The sequence below is a fragment of the Colletotrichum truncatum genome (genome assembly GCF_014235925.2).
Source record: "Colletotrichum truncatum strain CMES1059 chromosome Unknown Contig_0004, whole genome shotgun sequence".
Taxonomy (NCBI): Eukaryota; Fungi; Ascomycota; class Sordariomycetes; order Glomerellales; family Glomerellaceae; genus Colletotrichum; species Colletotrichum truncatum.
The window spans coordinates 2,629,144-2,645,250 of record NW_027222401.1 but is presented as its reverse complement, the minus strand read 5'-3'; the positions used below and the strand labels follow the sequence as shown (position 1 = coordinate 2,645,250).

The 16,107-nt window shown below is 51.9% G+C and overlaps 3 protein-coding genes across 3 annotated transcripts; 2 read left to right on the top strand and 1 right to left on the bottom strand.

Moving 5' to 3' along the window:
- Nucleotides 1-3,612: 3,612 nt before the first annotated feature.
- Nucleotides 3,613-5,428, bottom strand: CTRU02_207480 (uncharacterized protein; the record flags this gene model as incomplete). The annotated part of the gene is made up of 4 exons (XM_036719130.2): nt 3,613-3,908; nt 3,973-4,220; nt 4,275-4,333; nt 4,391-5,428. The coding sequence occupies 4 exons, from the start codon at nt 5,426-5,428 to the stop codon at nt 3,613-3,615; spliced, it is 1,641 nt and encodes a 546-aa protein (XP_036588837.2).
- A 702-nt stretch (nt 5,429-6,130) lies between these two features.
- Nucleotides 6,131-14,015, top strand: CTRU02_207479 (protein kinase Rad3 (phosphatidylinositol 3); the record flags this gene model as incomplete). Its single annotated transcript, XM_070204900.1, has 12 exons — nt 6,131-6,719; nt 6,774-7,423; nt 7,469-7,737; nt 7,788-8,189; nt 8,241-8,405; nt 8,461-8,557; nt 8,608-9,084; nt 9,139-9,387; nt 9,436-10,680; nt 10,726-11,203; nt 11,253-11,736; nt 11,786-14,015. The coding sequence occupies 12 exons, from the start codon at nt 6,131-6,133 to the stop codon at nt 14,013-14,015; spliced, it is 7,335 nt and encodes a 2,444-aa protein (XP_070061433.1).
- Nucleotides 14,016-14,667: 652 nt separating this feature from the next.
- CTRU02_207478 (protein kinase Rad3) lies at nt 14,668-16,075 on the top strand (the record flags this gene model as incomplete). Its single annotated transcript, XM_070204899.1, has 5 exons — nt 14,668-14,686; nt 14,910-15,045; nt 15,176-15,274; nt 15,344-15,491; nt 15,539-16,075. 5 exons carry the CDS (start codon nt 14,668-14,670, stop codon nt 16,073-16,075), a joined length of 939 nt encoding a protein of 312 aa, XP_070061432.1.
- Nucleotides 16,076-16,107: the final 32 nt, after the last annotated feature.

Below are 16,107 nucleotides of genomic sequence, written 5' to 3'. Positions count from 1 at the left end.
CGGGAGTGAACGACAGGTACGGTGCATGGGCCGTGGACCAGGAGGGATCCCTCTGCCACCAGCAACTGTACAAGATTGATAAAGGGCCGAGTATGTCTAGAAGGGGAGGGAACCAGCAGAGGGGAACATGGACTGGGGCTTTCCGAGGATGAGTGGAGGTGGGGTTGGAAGGCACACCTTTGCCATGCAGTACTTCCTTTGTACAAAGAAATATCTCGGGCAATTTGGGAAGCTACTGGTAGAGGGAATACCAGTTTTGGGCCCCGGAGGAGAGGAGAAACACACAGAACATGGCGTTCAAAGCAGGTACCACCTGGCTAGATAAAAAGCCCTGGCTGGTTACATGGCTCAGATGGAGTATTGTTAGTCTCTGTTCGGGGGGTAAAGAAGCAATGGAAAGTGAAAGTCACTTTCTTTTTTTATTTTATTTTTGGTCAGGGTAAGAGCGGGTGACGGCCGAGGACCTGGGTCGGGAAGGCGTCAGCCAGCGCGGGGTTGCCAATAGGAAAGAAGCTCCACATGAACCTTCTATCTTTCCATGTTTGTCTTGCTTTCCGTTGTCTATTGACATTTGACGGAAGGATGTATGTATATTCTAGTGGCGCCAGAAACAGCGGGAGGGAGAAGGAACAGAAGAATAGCAAGCAGCAGCACACGTTTATTCGTTTATTCCTTCGGGATAAACAGAAGCAAGGCACAGCACAGCCCAGTTCCAGCTCCAGTTCAAAGCCGCCAAGACCCCTCCCATCCACAAGCAAGCCCAGGCCAGCGCCTTCTTGCCGTCACTTCAAAGGACCGCCAAAACTGAAAGTGCTCCCGTCCCCACCAACGCCGCGCCTCCTTCCCCCGAAGCCGCCGAACCCCCCCCCCCCCCCCCCCCAAAAAAAAAAAACCTCACCAAATGTCACTATCAATGTCACTGCCAGTCATGTCTCAACAACCCGGGAAATAAAGCAAGTTTTAAAGTTTTAATTTTGTCTGAGTTAGCATGGTAGACGGCGCCGCACGGTTGCGCGCAAGAAATGAGACGACGGAGCGTGACAGCGGTCAGTTTGGTGCCTGATGTTTGTCTTTCCTTTTGTTTCCTGTCGTCCACTCGATGGATGCTGAGGTGCATGTGGGAGGCTTGGCGGGGAAACGCCGGCCTGTGGAGAAACTCCAGCTGTGTGTGGACCCCCGACGACGTATGTACTGCATCGTCCTTTACCGTAGTAGAGTAGTGCAGATACGTGTTGTACCTTCCAGAACCAGCACTGCGAAGGGGAGAAGGAGGCAGACGACGATAGCGGGGGGTTGCACCTCGGGTTATTCCACCCGCCAGCCATCTGGGAATCTGGCAGGGACCAGGGGGGTTGTTATATGATATCTGCTCAGAGCCCGGAGAAAACTCGCCTGTCTACGGGTCGGTTGATGATACGCACGAGTAGAGTTGGTATCTGCACAAATACAGAGAGAACGAATGTCCCCATCTCCTTATGGGAACAACTACGTAGTCCTATCACTGTCATCACCCAACCCAAACTACCTAACTACCACCTTAGTTACCTTAGTACGGGTAAGTAGTGTACTCATACCACAACCGTGCGCATCCATCCCCAACCCCACGTCGACAGCATGCGAGAATGTGATGAGACGGCAAAATAATGAGGTGCTGTGTGCAGTGCCCAGTGCCCGCACGTTACTCATTCCCCGCCCCTACCCCACCATGGCGCCAACGAACCTGCCTGGCCACTCTAGTTCGCTATTTCCCCCTAAACCCCAAGTCAGTACTTTAAAGTATCACTTTGATCAACTCGACATGGGCAACCGGGAAACGCGGCCACTAACCAACAACCTCACCAGCCTGCAAGTCGCCTACGATGTACGTACGCAAACCTAGCTACTCACCTCTTAATTATTCCCAAGTCCAAGATCAATATTGCCACGACGAGGCCTCAAAGGTCTGAGGCCTTCCCTACTAACACCCCAGTTCTGCTTCTCCCTGCAGCCACTACGTGTAAGCCCGCCTATCCACTATGACGAACAATTCTCCCCAGCAGCCCTACACCGATAATCCAAAACCTGCTTGCCTGCGACAAATTCCGATCATCATTTCCCCCTTCTTTCTCACTACTCTATTTCTCCCCAGATGGGTTCCCGAACCGCCACCTCGTTTCGCCTGCTTCATGCTATTCCCGAACGTGGAACGAGATGATGCTGACGCGCAGAAACCAAAGTGGACTTCGCTCGGCAGACCTGTGAACCTGTGCCAAACAACCCTTTAGAACATGTGAACCTAGACTACCTCCAATCCGGATAGCCGTCGATGGTCTCCGCAGCCACAGAAATGCTCCCCTGCGCTACATCCACAAATGCAGCCCATACGCTCGCTGCCCTCTTCTACTGCCCTCTTGGCAACCTTGGGTGCCATCATGAAAGAAATGTGGCTTGAACACCGGGCCCTCAATGTGGCACACGAGCACACGACACAAGACCACTCTCACAAGACCACCTCTGAACGCCTCTAGCAACCCCGAGACAGGCCTGGGCCTCGGACGTGTAGTGTATGCATACATGCCCAGGGTTTCTCCAACTGATCATCGATTGCGAGGAGAGTGTAGTGCTGTATTCGCTACATACTCAGCTCTTTTAGGACTTGCTGGCCCAACTTGGTAGAAAAAGCAGGCTGGATCGGCGCTTTGTAAACCGCCAAGTGGTAAAACTCGTTGGGAGATCGATCTGGCTGCCGTTTTGAGAGGGGCGTCGCCATAAGATTTCTTTTCAGCTTAAAATCATCCCAGGCCACGGGAGATATGCAATCGTGGGGATCACCAATGCAGTAGAGGCCCGTATTTACACTACCGTCAGAAAAAGAGGCAGTAACAATTCTGATGGGGCTGTTTGATGGGGTTTCGGGGTCTTGGTAGTGTCAGCATGTCGTCAGCATCCCCAGTTGTAACAAGGCAATCGGCATCTGCCATCCGCACAAAGTTCCATCAGAATATCCGAGTGCCCCATGGATTCGCAGGGTCTCGAAATGGAGACTTTGACCTTGTGAGATGCGATATGACGAAGAGATAGGCGACGACCTCGTTCTCTTTGATAGTCATCGCCAAGGCTCGTCGTTGGTTTCTACTAAGTGGTAGTGCCGAGACAACTCATTTTCTGTCCGTGCCCAAGCTGACATCGGTTGACGTTATTTCTGGGCTTGTCGTCCGAAGACGCCGTCCGAATGCCAAACCCTGCCGCTGGATCAACATCAGATCGAAACGGGGCTTTGGTTCGGTTACGCCGTGCTTAATCGTAACAGCCGCATCATGCGATCCATGCGACTGGAAAAGTTGAAGTGTATCTTGCAAGCTAGACTAGGCTTACACGTTCTTCAGCCGTATTGTGGCCAGCCTCAACCATGGCTTACAGCAACGGCGGCAAAGGGGACTCGTCGTTATGATACCTACTAAGCCGTATATTGTCGCCATCACCAATCTCTCTGTTTCATGGGGCGCATCACAATGACACCCTCGACCTCCAAGATATCCCAGAACTACAACAGCGGCAACGGCGCTTTGCCATAAAACCCCACCGGCCAAGACCGCCGGTACAGTTTAGCAGTTCCAACAGCCATGTCATCTCTTAGTCTTCCTCCCCCTCCCCAACCGTACCGCCCTCCCTCAGCCCCCAGAAGGTGATGACAACAACGGCAATCGTTGTGGCCAGAATGGTCCAGAATCCGGCGCGGTAGCCTTCCATGCGTGCCTCCCTGGCATCGGCGTCCGAGTGTGCCGTCACGGAGGCCGCGATGGCCGCCGTTACGGCCAGGCCCACCGCGTTGCCGATCTGTCCAACCTCAGCGAAGACGCCGCCGGCAAGGGACTGCACATCTGCCGGAAAGGCATCGGATATGATTAGATTTGAGATGGTAAAGAGGGCTGCGTTTCGCTGCTCGTTAGTCTCGCCGTTGTCATTTTGAACCCCTGAGTAGGGAGGACTCACCATCTGCGCTGACCGGCGATAGAGCTAGGGCCCAGAAGGGCGCGTGCCAGTAGTCGCCATCAATGTCGACCGTGGCCATGAGGAGCGGCGCGACCACTGTAATAATTGCTGACACGCCGCTCAGCGTTTGGACTTTGACTTTGGCGACGAGCCACGCGCATGCTGTGTTAACTGCGGTGCCTACGATAATGTGAGGCAGGAATCGGAGTGAGCTTTGCAGCGCGGATACGTTTTGGACTTCTTGGAAACTATGATCGGGCTTAGAGTTGCACCTTCTCGTATAATAATCACATGGTACCTACTATAGCATGATAAAGTATTGAATAGAGTTCAGCGCAGCCCAGCTGAGGAATATTGAGACCTGTCGTTAGATTAGAGGCCGAGATTTCCGTCGTACGAGCGGCTTAGGGGCACCTACACAGATGGAAGTGAAGGATGTGTTCTGCCACAAGTGGTTAGGTATGAGTGCTGGACGGTTCTTTTTGACCTGGACATCCATCCAAACGGGAAAAGAAGCCAACAAAGCCACTACAGCTACCAGGAGGACAATGTTGGAAGCATTGCTGAGGTTGGTGTAGGATTGAGTTGCCATGGCTAGCACATACAACAACAACCCCAGAGCGGTGCTGATGATCAGGGCCCCAATCCAGTCAATATCCTCAGTTAGACGGCGGGTCCATTTCTTCTCTGATTGCTGATGAACCGACGGCAGAGACCATATCGCAGCCGCCCAGAGGCAGATGTTTATCGTTGCCATAACGTAGTAACCCCATCTCCACCCGGCAGTATCCACGAAGATACCGCCCACAACCAGACCGAGGGCATATCCTAAAGGGAAGCCGATACCGTTCATTGAGAAGGCGACGTTTCGCCAGGTTCCCCTGGGGAAAGTACTCGTGATGAAGCTCATGGCTGTTGGTAGACACATCGCTATAGAGATGCCCAGCACCGTACGGAAGAAGACCAGCTGGAGACCCGTTCTGGCCAGCCCGACGGCCACCGTGAAAACGGCGTAGAGAAAGCTTCCCGTTAGCCACATGATCTTCGCCCCGACGACGTCGGCGACGGCACCGAATATGAGCAGGAGACAGCCCGCTGCTAGGGAATACACGGCCGCTGGCCACAGGGCGAGGTTCTCAGAGAGGCCTACATCCGAGGCGATTCGCGGGAGAGCGGCGATGAGGATCCCTGAGCCCATTGTGTTGAGGAAGTTGACGCCCGCAAGGGCGACGATGACCGCAACGCCCTTTGTTCGAGATACATTACGGGAAGTTGTGCCTGTTAGGTTTTCGGGGTCTAGTAGCGGAGGTAGGAGGCTCTCGTATTCTGTGTTGTTTTGTTTCAGTGAGTTTGGGTGTTGGCTACTGTGGTGCTGTGAGGGGTTCGATGAGTGCAGCAATTCGTCGTTCAATGCTGTTTGACTTGAAGAGCCTGGGGCTGGCAGCGTTGAGGGCATATTATCTTTTGGTCAAGTATGTAGGCAGCTCTGCCTTTTGATATACAATCACAGTCTCTTACACACGAACGTTTGGATACCAATAGAATAAATGTCTCACCCCACGAACTCAGAATGAGTTAAATATCAACATAGGATGGGAATTGAGTGTCAGCAAAACCTAGAAACAATTCTCCTTTAACCGTTGCACATCTGTGTCTGCTAGACCGAGATAGGAAGGCTTCATTCATGGGTTGTGAAAGATGGGCGGCGTCACTTTCTTGGCTGTGCAGTCAGCTGATGTTGTGAAAAGCAATCAAGATTACAAATCAACAGAGATTTACAGTCAATCAATGTGAGGAGAAAGGCCGAGTTTCTTGTGGAAATCTAGTGGTAGAGAGTTGACGCGATTAATTGAATTTCTGTCAGTGAGATGGACGGTCATCCTGAGGCGCATCTGCCGCAAAGGGTCTGGCTCTGCCCAGAGAAAGCCCGGGCCATATTTGCTTACACAGAGCCGTTAATTGAGCACGTGATCCCGCGTACAGTGCGCCACGCTCCAGGCATCCCACCCCCACCGTCGCGTCGAGCTTTCGACTCTACGTCGTCGAGGCGCATTTTGCATAGGGCCGCCACACCCCCCCTAAAACGAGTCCGAGTTTGCCCTGCCTCGTCCGTTGCACACGAAGCTTCTCTTGTCCACCATACGATGCAGACAAGATCATGGCCGCAGAGCAGCTCCACGGCAAGCCTGCTGGCGCAGCTGCCAACGCGCCGCCCCCCTCCACATTAGCCGCCCAGCTTGTCGAAAACATCTCCGCCTCGACGAAATCCACGCGATCCGATGAGAATGCCGAGCTGAAGCGGCTTTTTGCCGTCATAGAGAAAGTAAAGAATAAACCTGAGCTGCTGCGCACGTCGGAAGAGCGGATGGAGCATAACCATATGCTCATCTACGTCTATGCCCGTGTCGTACTTGAAGGGATCAAGCTCGACGATGTCTTTGCCGACCGAAACCACCTACGCAACGAGGCGCTGAAGGCGATAAACTTTTTGAAGGTCACAATTGAGGAGACCCCAAATGTCTTGAACTATACCACGGACGGGAAGCAGTTTGTGTTTCGCGGGGAGGAACCGCTTTGGATATGGGTCATTCCCAAGGTCATGAGGTTGCTTGGCCATGCTCGTTGCCTCGAGCTCACTCCGGCAATAGAAGAGTTCTTCCAGTTTCTTCTCCTAGTGATCATGCGCACGGGATCGATGTGGTCTCTGCTCTCCTCTGTGGTGATGTACCTCCGGGAAACAAGCAATGGTGAGTTGCTCTTCGCGTGATGTCCAAGTCTTCCACTTCGACTAACAGCCTTAGCCCTGCTGTCCTGCCTCCAAGAAATGTCGCCTAACGCATCTGGAAGAGATGTTTCTTTAGACATGAACCTCCCTCCTGCCGGTGCACTTGAGGTATTGCTGGGAAAACCTGGCACTCTTTTCGTACAACAGACTACATATCATGTCCCGCAAGTTTCGCAAGCAGCGCGTCAAGCAGTCGCTATAATATCAATTCTTGCGCATCCTTCGATTGCTAAAAATACGAGTTTCGCTTCTCGGTTATCATTCCTTGAGCTGCGGCCATGGCTGCTCGATTCCTTGCTCTCCCTTCGTGCTGTGCAGAACACATGGCAGGCCGTTGTGCCAACTACAAGAGCCGATTTGCTAAAACTTGCCCTTTATCTGCTCCCGGACAGACCGTCGACTAGGAAGAAAGCTTTGGTGCTGCATAAAGCATACACTTGTCTACCATTGCTCTGCGCTGAGCTTGCAGCACGTCCGGACGAGATTGCAGGCATAGATGACTTGAGTCAAATCACGAGGAAAACCCTCTCTATAGCCCTCCTTCGACTTGCCCAAGCATCCTTGATAGATCGAGAAATTGGTAGACTAGTGGCACCTAAAATTGTGTTGCCGCTGGAGTTGCTCTGTATTGAAGTTCCCGCATTAGGGGAATCAAACGACTTTTCTGTACGTTGATCCTCCCCATACCGGCCGCCCAGCTAACACTTCAAGCGTTCCATTCGGGTCTTGAAACAGGCTTCGGCGCCAGTGGCACCAGCGAGTCTCGCCCGTGATACTCAGCCAGCTCACTTCGCCGACCCTGAACTACGTCAACTTGTTGAACGCCTGGGTCTCACAGACGACACTTCTGAGGATGTGGAGCCTGAATCAAAGCGGAGAAAAGTATTGAAAGAACTCGATGAGCTCGCAAGTTTAGAATTGAAACTCAACGAAGCCCTTGGGACTGATGATTCACCTGGAGAGCTTCATGAGAATTTCTTGTAAGTAACTACGCCTTTGCGAGCGCAACACCGAAGCTGACATGTCTTAGAGCCGCTTTTCCAGAAATAGATGTGGAGAGCCAATGCCTAGCCATTGAACTTCTTTCACGTATCTGTTGTGCGGCCGATAGGATCTTGCCGGTGGACGGCATGATTCCCCAGAGCAAGAGGTTGCTATGCGCTTCTTGCGACCAGGGAGTCCAAGGACCTGAAAGACCAAAGGCTCTTGATGGTACGAAGAAGAAGGAAGCCCAGTTCATTTTCACAAAGCTCATTAATTTGGACGAGTTCAAAAAGTCCAGGCGACCAAGAGTGGCTGCTATGATAGCTTTGAGGAGGATTATCAACCACACCGATGATCTTGAGTTGTTCGACCTCGAGACCTCGCCGCTTGGACAATGGTGTCTTCAGAGTTTGCATAGCTCCATCAGAGAGCTGCGTATTGCTTCAGGGTATTACCGTCATACGCGCCCCCTTTTCCATAGCTAACCAGATTTCCGCAGACGAGCCTTGGCTTTATTCCTAAAAGAGTCCGGTTCCAACAAGATAGATTCAGAAGTTGTACGTCGAAACCGGAAGAATGCGCTTAGCCTTCTCAAATCCGCTTCCGAAAAGGACGCAGTAATTTTTCACGAGACGGGGGTATTGGCTTGGGGCCAACTTGGACGGTAGGCATCAGCATGGTCGGCATCATTCCAGAGTCTGTCACTGACGAGGATTCAGGGTCGTAACTGGGAACGAGCTTAATCTAGTATTGCATCAGCTGCTAGAATACCTGGGAAGCAGAAACAACCTCGTATCGTCGTGCGCCTTCAGCGAAGTATGTCCTCTGAACGACAAGCATAATAAAAGCAGCTAACAAAAACGTAGATTCTGAACCTGGCTGCTGCCCTAAATGTTACACCGCGCCGTTTGTTCGAACCTTTCTGGAGAAACCTAGCGTATTTTGCTGTCAAGGATATGGTGGCTCGACCGCAGATCAGCCGTTCTCTTGCCGAGCTCATGCAAATCTCAGTGAACGAGTTTCTTCTGCTTATTCAAAGCCATGCTATGCCATGGCTGGTGCTGATGAAGAAGAAGGACGTCATACAGAAGATTGCTGAAGCACGTGGGGAAAAGGACATCTGGGTCCCGATCATAGACGGCGCTAATGCTGGAGGCATTTATGCGTTGCTACTGGTACAAGAGGTACCGGACATCGAGGAATTCGTCATGTCAAGGCTCAGCGAAGTCTCACCTCACATGAAGTCCTCGAGCTTTGTCGAGCTGATGCAAAGTGAGGTTGTGAGCATTGTTCTCGAGCTGCTTAAAGCTGCGGGTGAAGCAGACGAGGCTCGTAAGACTCGGGTAAGCTACATCTCTGTCTCTGTGTATATGGTACAGTTGCTGACTGGTATGAAGATTATTGACGCCCTTACATCAATGTGCACTATCATCATGGTCGCAAACAAGGAGCCCAGGCCAAGGAAAGGAAATGTTGTTGGCCGGTTTCTTCAGTCATACATTCTAGGTTTGATGGCCAGGCTAGCGGATGTAATCAACGATATGCCCCTGGTATGTCCGCATCCCGAGGAACAAAGGCGCTGCATTCGTGCCATGGAGGAGATGATCAGACTGTGCAAGGCGTACGTGCGGATTGCACGACCACAGGTGTGTTGGTAAATTCCCATTGTTGCTTTTCGGCGCTAACTCTCTCAGATTTCTGCATGCTTGCTGTCTGCTCTTGCCCAAGATGAGCTGCGAGAAGAAGCCTTTTCCTGCTGGGCTGTACTTGTTACCTACCTCGAGGTAGAAGATGTTGAGGTCTTGCTTGAGACGACCTTCTTCATCATAAATCATTACTGGCCACTCTTCAATGGAAGAACAAGGGTTATGGCCAAAGATCTGGTTTCTACACTTTTGAAACAGTTCAACTTGGTTATTGTTGACAACATCTGGAAACTGCCGTCGTTGGCGCACATCACGGAGCTTGCGGATGTCGAGGCAGAGCTCCAAGAACTACGGCGACAGCAGCCCATCGCCAGTAGAACCGCGTTTGCCATCTTCGCAGAACGCGTGTCTCATGAGAACTCTGGTGTTGTGCTCCAAGCCCTGACCGAACTTGTGACATATCTCAAACAAAGCGGAGGATATCTTCAAACGTCAGCGATCGGACAGCAACCGGATTCCGTGGTATCTACGCTCCTACGTGCCTTACTCGACTGCGCATCAAAGTACAGTACTCTGCAGCTTGATATAGCCAGTCTTTGTACCCAGTGCATCGGTCTGGTCGGATGCCTTGACTCTAACAGAGTCGAGGCTGTCCGGGAGCAGAAATCAATGGTGATTTTGAACAACTTTGAGAACGCAGACGAGACCACCGATTTCGTGTTGTTCATCCTGGAGCAAATTCTGGTCAAGGCCTTCCTGTCCACGACGGACACAAAACTACAAGGCTTCCTGTCTTTCGCCATGCAAGAACTCTTAGACAGGGTTGATGTGAAAGCGGCGTGTGCCATGCAAAAGACTGGCATGAGAGACGGAGCTGCAATCTACAGGAAATGGCTGGCGCTGCCAGAAAGCATCCGCGAAATCTTGACGCCGTTCCTGACTTCCAAATATATCTTGATGGCTGTCGTTGTGGCTCCAGTTGAGTATCCCATCTTCCGACCAGGGAAGCCTTATGGAAATTGGATGCGGTCGTTCAGCATAGATCTCTTACGCAAGGGGCAAAACGGACATGCAGATCTCATATTTGAGCCATTAGGCCGTACCATCCGGGTGAAGGATCTTGCTGTGGCAGAGTTTCTTCTACCTTACTTGGTCCTCCATGTCATGATAGGCAATAGGAGCACGCGGAAGGAGCGTGACAATGTCATTGGAGAGCTAGTCAGCATCCTTCAACACCAACCTGCCGAGGATGCCCCCTACTCGGAACGGGAGGATATGAAGCTCTATTGTGAGGTAAGTAACTGCAAAAGGTCACTGTGGAATTTTTGAACTGATTAGTGGGAGGCTGTTTTCCGGGTTCTTGACTATGCGAGCAGGTGGCTCCAAGAGAAGAATGCCAGGCGTAAATCCGACAGTGATTTGCCGGCCATCGCTCGGGTGGAGGAATTGCTGAGCACGATCCCGCCAGTACTTATTTCTCAGCGAGCAATGGACTGTAGAGAATACCCACGGGCTTTATTCCACCTTGAGCAACATGCCCAGCAGATGGAAGTTGAGCAAAGCGACCCGAAGCAAAGGACGCTACTCCTTGAACAACTGCAGGAGATCTACACCCAGATTGATGAGCCTGATGGACTGGAGGGCATTTCAGCTCACCTTCATGTTCTGGACATCAATCAACAAATCCTCAGTCACAAGAAAGCTGGGAGATATACCGCCGCTCAAACCTGGTATGAGATCAAGCTGGCGGAGGAGCCCAGTAACATTGATGTTCAGGTGGATCTGCTCAATTGTTTGAAGCAGTCTGGTCAGCATGGTGCGTTACAGAGTGATCCTTGTGAGAGTCACGAAGCTAACAGGCGCAGATGTGCTACTCAACTACGTAGAAGGCATGCAGACCGATCCGTCGACAGAGAACAAGATTGTGCCTTACGCAGTCGAGGCAGCTTGGGCCACACGCAGGTGGGACACGCTGTCAAAGTATACAGGCAGGTTCCACGGCAGTCCTTTGGAAGACTTCAACGTCAGTGTTGCAAGGCTGTTTAACTATTTGCGTCAGGGAGGCGGCGAAGGAGGCGACTTCCCTCAAATGCTGCAGAGCATGAGAGACAAGATCGCCTCAGCAATGACTTATTCGGCCACATCCTCTTTACAAGCCTGTCACGAATTGAGGCTCCGATGTCATGTACTCACCGATTTGGAGATTATTGCAGGCACGCAAGCTGCGGAGGACGGAGCACGCCAGGAGGTGCTGACCACGCTCGATCGACGACTCGAGGTTCTTGGAGCGTACGTCAACGACAAACAGTATCTCCTCGGCATCCGCAGAGCCGCCATGGAAATTTCACGGTACGTTTGTCTTTGCTTTTTGTCAAAAGCCTGTTCTAATGGTTTTTAGTCCCAAGTTTTCCGATCTCGACATTTCCTCGTCATGGCTTTCAAGCGCTCGGCTGGCCAGGAAGGCGAATTCCATGCATCAATCCTTCAACGCTGTCCTCCACGCTTCTCAGCTTGGGGATGACGCAGCAGTCATTGAGAATGCCAGGCTACTATGGAAGGATGGCCACACCCGCAAGGCTATTCAAGTCTTGCAGGGTGCCATTGAGTCAAATAATTTCATGACACAGACCAACAGCACTTCTTCCCTTCGTGGACTGGACGCACAACAAAGACTTCTGACAGCCAGAGCACAACTCATGTTAGCCAAGTGGTTGGACGCCGCTGGTCAAACAAACAATGCCGCTCTGCGCGTCAAGTATCAACAGCCCCCCAAAACAAATTCGGCTTGGGAAAAGGGCCATTACTATCTGGGACGCTACTACAAAAAGCTTCTGGAAACAGAAAAGGCACTCAAACTGGACGAACAGAGTGACTCATACGTCCAAGGTGAGATCGCCAGGCTAGTTATCGAAAACTACCTTCGGTCTTTGAATTACGGCACCAAGTATCTTTACCAGACCTTGCCTAGGATACTGACACTATGGCTCGAACTGGCGGCGCAAGTAGACAAGGCCCCGGAAGGCAAGGTCTCGCTGTCTCGCGAGCTTCATAAGAGGCGAACGGAGCAACTCAATCTTCTTCACGCCTTCCTCGATAAATACATCGCTCGCCTTCCTGCTTACATGTTTTACACAGCACTCCCGCAGGTTGTGGCTAGAATTGCTCACCAGAACCAGAACGTATTCGAGCGGCTGACGCGCATTGTTACCAAGGTCGTGGAGTCTCATCCCCGACAAGCTTTATGGGGCTTATTTGGTCTCATGACCACAAGACAAGCCTCGGAGCGCAGAGTGAGAGGCCAGCATATTCTACAGGCGCTGAAGGGGATATCGAGGAAAGTGGAAGGTAGTAGTTACGACCTCAAGCAGCTTCTCAGAATGGGCGAGAAACTTGCAGAGCAGCTTTTGTTGGCCTGCAACAACGGAGACTTCCAGAGCAACAGAACGACGGTGGCGAGCATCACGCGGGACCTGAACTTCAACCACAAATGCACCCCTTGTCCCTTGGTGGTACCTATCGAATCATGCCTGACAGCTACCTTGCCGACGTTGACGGACAACGTCAAGAAACACAAAGCATTCTCTCAGGATGTCATTACCATCGATTCCTTCCTGGACGAGGTCCTTGTCCTCGGATCTCTAGCCAAACCAAGAAGATTGACATGTCGCGGAACGGATGGCAAGAACTACATGTTGATGATCAAGCCGAAGGATGACTTGCGAACGGATCAGCGTCTAATGGAGTTCAACGGCATGATCAACCGTTCACTCAAGCGTGATCCGGAGGCTAGTAGGCGTCAACTCTACATCAAGACGTATGCTGTGGTGCCGTTGAACGAGGAGTGCGGTATCATTGAGTGGGTAGACGGCTTGAAGACGCTGCGAGAAATTCTCCTGGATCAGTACAAGGCTCGTTCGGTCCACCCCGACTACAACCAAATCAAGCGGATGATGGCTGAGGCGGTGACTGGGCCGAACAATATCAAAATTTTCACCGAGGGTGTACTGGGAACTTTTCCGCCCGTATTGCAGCATTGGTTCGTCCAGCGTTTCCCCCATCCCTCGGCCTGGTTCTCAGCGCGGCTCAAGTATACTCGTTCCTGCGCTGTCATGTCGATGGTTGGTACGATTCTCGGACTGGGCGACCGACATGGCGAGAACGTACTTCTCGAACGGGACAACGGTGGCATTTTCCACGTTGACTTCAACTGCCTGTTTGATAAGGGTTTGACGTTTGCTCAGCCAGAGAGGGTGCCCTTCCGACTGACGCACAACATGGTGGCGGCGATGGGCATTTACGGATACGAAGGTCCTTTCCGGCATTGCAGCGAGTTGACGCTAGGAATTTTACGACAACAAGAGGAGACGCTGATGACAATTCTCGAGGCGTTCATCTATGACCCTACGTTAGATCTGCAGAAGGAGAAGAAGACGAGTCGCAGATCAGATGGGGCGCCGCGGATGCAACCGCAGCTTGTTGTTGACAGCATCAAGCGGAAGGTTAGGGGACTAATGGGTCCCGATCCCATCCCGCTGGGTGTCGAGGGGCAGGTAGAGGAGTTGATCAAGCAGGCAGTCGACCCCAGGAACCTCGCGGCCATGTACATTGGCTGGTGTCCATTCTTGTAATAAGGAGTTTTGGAAGGCAGGGTATATATGACACGCTGGTATTGGAGTTAGACGAAGACCACGGTTAAAGGCAGATATAACGCCTGGTGTTGGTGGTTTGTATAATACTCGGTTTATATATAGCATTAGAAAAGCATTGTATTCTGCCTGTGTTCCAGAACGCGCCTACTTCCTATGTTTCCAACGTCTTCTTCTTGATTTTCGTGGAGAATGCCATCTAAAACGCCAATGTGTTTTTGATTCGAAGACAACATGAGCCGCTCACACGCATTCCTCCGCCCCTACACGTGTCGAGTGAAAACAGGGGGGGGGGAGGGGGTGCTGCTGTGCCTCACTGGCTGCCTGGCGAGAGTTAGGCTACTGGCGTCGGGGGCCACCAACACTGAAGCTTCAGGAAGCTTGGGGCACTTGCCTGCCTAAACTGGGGGTTCCAGCACAGGTAAGTATACGGGGGGGAGCTTCACTCACCTTAAACCAACGACGGGGACCCTTCTCCATCTTACCACTTCGCAATCTGCGACGCCCCCTTCTTTCCATTTCATCTCCCTCTTCTCACTCCCCTTTCTTTCTTTTTTTTCCAACCTTTCTCCTCTTCTCTACTCACCCATATAACAAATAGATTATACAACTGAACGAACAGCAGTTTATTAAGATGCCTGACTATCGGATTGGTAAGTTATTGTTTGGTATTCTTTTATTCAACGTATTTATTGCCGACGAGTCGCCTGCGAAACCGGCGCGACTGGTGGTGATTGGAGGCGGCCGACGCGTCGAGCTCCCCCGAACATTTACGTCATATGATGAGGGACACTATACGTCTCATGCTTCATCTCACAACAAATTGTTACACTCGACGAATCCGCCTTAGCTCTTCTGACGATGTTCCAAATGTAGAGGTTTCTCCCAACAACCGCGCCGGATGTACAGACTCTGTGTGCAAGAAAAATGCCCAGAAATGTCTGAAAGGTACTTTGCGCTTCGGCACTTGGACGAAGATCATGGATCATGAGTCTTGGAAGTGGAAGCATTGGTAAGCTAACCCACCACTCCCTTTGCTTACTCTAGTCTGCGGCCTTGTTTTGCCATACGAGGCTTAGGTTGTATAAACGGGAATTTATGTTTTCATTTCGTTCTTGAGTTCTTGCTGACACTCAATCCAGGGGTTGTGTTTCTGGCGAGCAGATGCAACATGTTCGCGACGCTGTGGAGCACAACGGCACCCTTGACTACGATGCTTTTGATGGCTATGATGAGATGTCGTGAGTTGAACTTGTCCCATGCTATGATCCTTATACCTGCGAACATACATGACTGACGATCTTTTCAAGTGCCCACCCTGACTTGCAGGCCAAGATCCGTGATGCTATCCAACAAGGCCACATCGCGGCTGAGGATTTCAACGGTGACCCGTGGATGAACAAGCCTGGCCAGCGCGGAATTCGCGGCAAGAAGCCCAAGGACTGGGATGGCGATGAGGTACGCTATCTTTCTTGCATGCTATGAAGTTGTTTTGGCTCACGCAGTTAAAGGATGAGGCTGAAGCCGATGCTCCTGCTCCTGCTTCTGCCAACGGCAAGAAGCGCGGCCGCAAGGCTGCCGCTGACGACGAGGAGGCTGATGAGAAGCCCAAAAAGCGCGCCAAAAAGGCCGCGGCCAAGGTTGAGGACGACGACGAGGAGGAGAAGCCTAAGCCTAAGGCCAAGCGAGGCAAGGCTGCGACTGCTGCCAAAGCCGCCGCTGCTGACGACGAAGATGAGGCTCCTAAGGCCAAGCCCAAACGTGGTGCTAAAAAGTCTGCCGTCAAGGAGGAATCCGAGGAGGAGGAGGAGCCTACTGCCAAGCCCAAGCGCGGTGCTGCGAAGAAGGCTGCTCCAAAGAAGGCTGCCCCGAAGAAGGCCAAGGTCGAGGAGAGCGAAGAGGAAGAGCCAGAGGCTGAGGCTACCCCGGAGTCTGCATCTGAGGAGGAGCCTGCCCCCAAAAAGGCTGCCTCCAAGGGCCGCAAGAAGGCTGCTCCTGCTGCTGAGGAGAAGCCTAAGCGCGCTACTCGCGCCCGCAAGTGAGTTTTTAAATGATGCTTGAGTGTTGGATGGCG